This window comes from Mastomys coucha, unplaced genomic scaffold (genome assembly GCF_008632895.1).
Source record: "Mastomys coucha isolate ucsf_1 unplaced genomic scaffold, UCSF_Mcou_1 pScaffold19, whole genome shotgun sequence".
Lineage (NCBI taxonomy): Eukaryota > Metazoa > Chordata > Mammalia > Rodentia > Muridae > Mastomys > Mastomys coucha.
In genome coordinates, this window is record NW_022196901.1 from 20238531 (window position 1) to 20243287 (window position 4757).

The 4757-nt window shown below is 46.2% G+C and overlaps 1 protein-coding gene across 14 annotated transcripts in view; it reads right to left on the minus strand.

Moving 5' to 3' along the window:
- Kmt2c (lysine methyltransferase 2C) overlaps positions 1 to 4697 on the minus strand; it is a 217663-nt gene extending 212966 nt beyond the window's left edge. For 12 of the 14 annotated variants that reach the window (XM_031380223.1, XM_031380221.1, XM_031380220.1 and 9 more), the window contains exon 1: positions 4276 to 4697. In XM_031380223.1, coding sequence (XP_031236083.1) covers positions 4276 to 4436 — 161 coding nt within the window. In that variant the 5' untranslated portion in view covers positions 4437 to 4697. The remainder of the gene's footprint in view (positions 1 to 4275) is intronic. The other 2 variants (XM_031380216.1, XM_031380214.1) reach the window with 1 other exon arrangement.
- Positions 4698 to 4757: the final 60 nt, after the last annotated feature.

Sequence of the window (4757 nt, forward strand, 5' to 3'; positions counted from 1 at the left end):
AAAAAAAAAAAAAAAAAAAAAAAAAAGGAAAAAAATTAAACTATATAATTTTTATACAGTTTTAATTTTAGATTTAAAATTAAATTTAGATTTGCATGGACATCTGTTTATTAACTTATACTAACAAGCAATGTGAAATTATCACTAAAAACATCATATTCTCAAGCATTACAAATTCCTAGGAATAAGCCAACAGTAAACTACAGTGCAGCTAAGTTAGAGAACTTCCCCAACAGGAAAGAGAGGCTGACAATCTTAGACCCAGTTCTGAATTAAATTAAAACATTTTAGTGCGTGCTATGAACCAAAGATCAGTATAGATAGATAGGTGGGGTGGATGGATGGATGGACAGACAGAGATTTGATATGATATATAACATGTATTATATAGAAAGCCTACTTAGCTGCTAGCTAATAAAAAGTTTGCTATCGTGGCTGTACACACTTACAAGGCCTGTACCGGGAGGCTGAGTAAAGAATATTCAAATGCTAAGCCAGCTCAAGCTACATATCAAGTTCAAGGTCAGCCTGAGATATATAATAGGCCTTATCTCAAAAAAAAAAAAAAGGAAGGGATGGTTGGAGGGAAAGTAAAGAGCAAGACAGGGTAGGATAAACATTACATACTTGCATTATCTCAAAAGGTATGAATAGTGATCTGGGGGACTTTTTATTCAACTGTTTATCCCTTATTTCAAGTGGCAGGTATGAGAAACTCTGTTAGAGAAAGAGTCCTACAAATACAAAGTAACAACAGTTACCAGCTGCACTGCAAGACCCCATCCATTGTTCCTGTTTTTCTGTAACAATAACATTCAAGCTGTCTCTCCAATAACAGTAACTGCCCTCTGAAAAGTGATTCAGGGCACTAATTTGACTCAATAAGGGTTGAAAGGCAGTATCTCAGAAATCCTGTCCCTGCCACCTGCTGCTTCAACATTTACCTTCACCCTGACATCAATTCTGATGACAAAAAATATGGCAGAACACTTCCTGGGCGTCATACTAAAGTCAGGTGTAGTAGTAACACCACTTAATCCCAGAACAAAGTCAGGCAGGTCTGCAGGTCTGTAACATCCAAAGCCAGCCTGGTCTACAAAGTGGGTCCAGGACCATAATAAAACTCTTATTTTAAACAAAATAAAACATACACAGACACACAGACACCCACACCCACACACTCGTGTGCGCTCGCTCTCCCGTGCACCTGCCCCCCTCCCTCTCTTGGAAAAATTTCTTTTAACATTAACTGAATTAGACCTGTGCCCTATACTGTTTTACCACGGAGCAAAACGGTGCCTCAAGTAAGATTATGAACACTCAAAATAACTAAAATGGTTCGAGTCTTTGCAGTTAAGAAATTTCAGACAAATGTAAATTTCACTGTGAGTTACATTTGACATTTGTACAACAGGAAACTCCTGTATTATATTTATCTACTTTTTAAATTCTGCCTCAAAAGTAATGCCTTTAGTTCAAAGTATTTATTTTTAGATAATTAATACATTTAATATAATTAGAGTTAATGTAAAACCCATTAACTACATACCCTATGCCTTTTAAATGTAATAAACAAAAAGAATTCAGCTAGCCAAAGCTATAAATACTTGATTTGTTTACTTAATAAAAATTCAAACACAACAGCTGGGCATGGAAGCATATACACCTTTAATTCCAGCACTCGGAAGGCAGAGGCAGGCAGATCTCTGTGAGTTCTTGGATGTCAAGGCCAACTTGGTCTACAAAGCAAGTATCTGGCCATCTACAGCTACTTAAAGGGAGCAGTCTCAAACAAACAAACAACAAAAGCTATTAGCTTTGTTTCTTCAGTACTCTCACTCTTTGCAATTCCACACTATTCATTTGCTGCAAACCTAAATCACATTTGTTACACATGAGTTTCACATTCAGGGTCCTCACTAACTACAGGCTCTTTTCCTCATGGATCCTAATATGGTGTAGAGATACACAATCAAAAACCTCTTTGCTTTCCATTTCACACATTAGTTTCCACTTATATGTTTCAAATACAATTAGAGATTCCACTCCCTTCAAAAGACATCTAATTTTAAAGAATTTAAAAGTTAGATGCCAATTACCACTACATTTTACTTCCCTGTAAAGAATTCTGTGTTGCTTTTCAAATCTAAAAGAAAAGAAAAATCTAAAACAGAATTGACCAAAGTGTCCTTAGATTATATGTTCATTCTTTAGAAAAATATTTAACTTCTCAAAAGGCCATTTTTCTTCATTAATAATAGTGCTAAGAATTAAAATAATAAAGTGGCAATAACTTAAGTCAACCTTTCTTCCAGTTCAAAGGAGTTGCACTAATACACCTTAACTCATCTCAATGGAGAAGCACATTGAGTGTGCGCATGCATTTGCAAGAGTGTGACCCTAACAATGCAAAAATGAGCGCTTATATGTCTACTCTTTCCAAAAGGAAGAATTAAACGCTAATATAAAACATTCACTTACCTCATATAAAGTATAGTAAGTTTTTTTTTTTTTAATGTGTTTTGCTTTTTCAGGACAGGTATTGTCTGTGTTGCCCTGGCTGCCCTCTGTAGACCAATTGGCCTTGAACACCACCTGCCTCTGCCTTCGGAGTGCTGGGCTTAAGAAGATCTTACATAGGTTTAGCGATGGAGGCACACGCCTTTAATCCCAGCCCTTGGGAGGCAGAGGCAGGCGGATTTCTGAGTTCGAGGCCAGCCTGGTCTATAGAGTGAGTTACAGGACAGCCAGGGCTATACAGAGAAGCCCTGTCTCAAAAAAATAAAAAAAAAAGATCTTACAGGCCTGTGCCATCATGAACCAACCCTCTTATGAGATGCAGATGTTTTTCAAACAGTGAAATGGGAAGGAATCGAAGTAAACCTCTAACATGGCTTAATCCCGTGTTGATTTTTAGAACAGTATTTATGTTAAATTGACCGAGTCCAAAGTTACTCAAAACTCCACAAAAACGTCTCCAAATTTCAGTCAAGGCAGGCATAATGTTATTTTCTGCAGAACATCACCTTACAAAGTAACAGACAAAATAAACTCGTAACTTTGTTTCACAAAGAACCTAATGTAATAATGTAGACATCCTCCATACAGTGTTTCTCTCAAGATTTTTCACAGCTAGGTTAAGAGCTGGCAGGCGATAAAATATGCAGGCGACTAAAGGCCCTGGAACATTTTAGTAGTAAAAAGATAAGCAACCCCCAAAAAAGGTACACTGTGTCAAGAGCTTGGTGGGTTCCCGGAGCCCAGGCCGCTTGCTATGGCTCAGTTAACAATATTTTTGCTGCAAACACCAGACACAACAAATGAATGCAGGTAAACCAAACAAACAACCTATCCATAAATGTGCTGACTTCTTCCTGCAAGTCCCAGCGCACCCTTCCACCGCCAACAGTTCAATGAGAATATCATACAATGAAATGAGTAAGCAACACACGCCATTCTGCAACTTTGAAAGACGGTCACCAATCTTCCGCAGCACCCCGAGGAGCGACAATAGCTCTAACTCATTGGCACTAAAACGGATTCCTTAATTTTCAAGCCAAGTTGCCGGATAACCACTTTTTAAGACAACACTTCTTGCCCAGTTCATCCACCCGGCACCGTCCTCACGTACGCTCCAGCTCCAACACAATCGAAAGCCATTCCCTGCCCAGCTGGAGTTGAAGTTACTTGTCCAGCGACGTTTAAAGCTGTCTCCCCTAAACAAAGTGCTCCCGGCCGTCAGCTCCGCGGAACCCGCCCGCTCACACCTGGGCCTGAGCAATGCTGAGCGCTGACCGCGGAGCCCGGCGGTGCGGGTCCGGGCGGTGGGGGGTGGGGAGGACGGGCTCGAATGGCTTCCTAATGTATCATTAAGAAGCAAAAGCACTGGTCTGGGAGAAGGAAAAGTTAAAGGAGCCGCGGGCTGACAAAGAGCGCCGGCCGCCGCGCCGGGACCACCCGGCCGCGGCGTTTGACAGCTCGGTCCCCGGCGCCCGCTGCTCCGCGGCTCCGAGAGGCCGGGCCGGCAGCGAGCTGGGCGTGCTCGGCGGGGCGTGTGCGGACGCCGGGCTAGGCCCTGGGGAAGCCGCCGGGCGGTTCTCCCAGAAGCGAGGCCGAACTCCAAAGTAAAGTGCGCGGCGCGGCCGGCGGGACCTGCGCGGGCGCCGCCGAACCGGGCCGCGCCTGGGCCGCCCCGCCCCCACCGGGCCGGGGGCCTGACAGCTCCGGGCCGCGCCGCCGCTGGCCGCCCGCCTGGCTCCCTCGCGCTCAACTTACTTCTTTCTGGCTCTCTGGAAAGGGGAAGCGCCATCTTTGCGAGGCCGGCCCCGAGGTCTTTTGTCTGCGGCTGCGGGGCTCGGAGCCGGGGCCCCGGGCTCCTCGGGGGGTGCTGGCGGCGGCTGCTGCTGCTCCGCGCTCCGGTCCTCCTCCGACGACATCCTAGTCACCAGGAAAGACACATGGATCCCCGTCCTCCTCCTGGGGGGCTCCTCCCGCCGCAGCGGCCGCCGCCGCCGCCGCTGCTGCTGCTCGAGTTGCTCCTCCCCGGCTCAGCCTCTCGCATTTCCCGCAGCCCCGGGAGCAGCAGCAGCAGCGGCAGCAGGTACCGGGAGAGGCGGCAACATGGAGCTAGCAGGACACGCACTCACACACATCGGCGCGGGCGCGCGCACTCGGCGCGCAGGGGCCGGCGGGGGGCGGCGGGCGGGCGGGCGGGCGGGGCGGGCGGGGCCGGCCGCGCGGGGCGGGGCTCCGCGGCG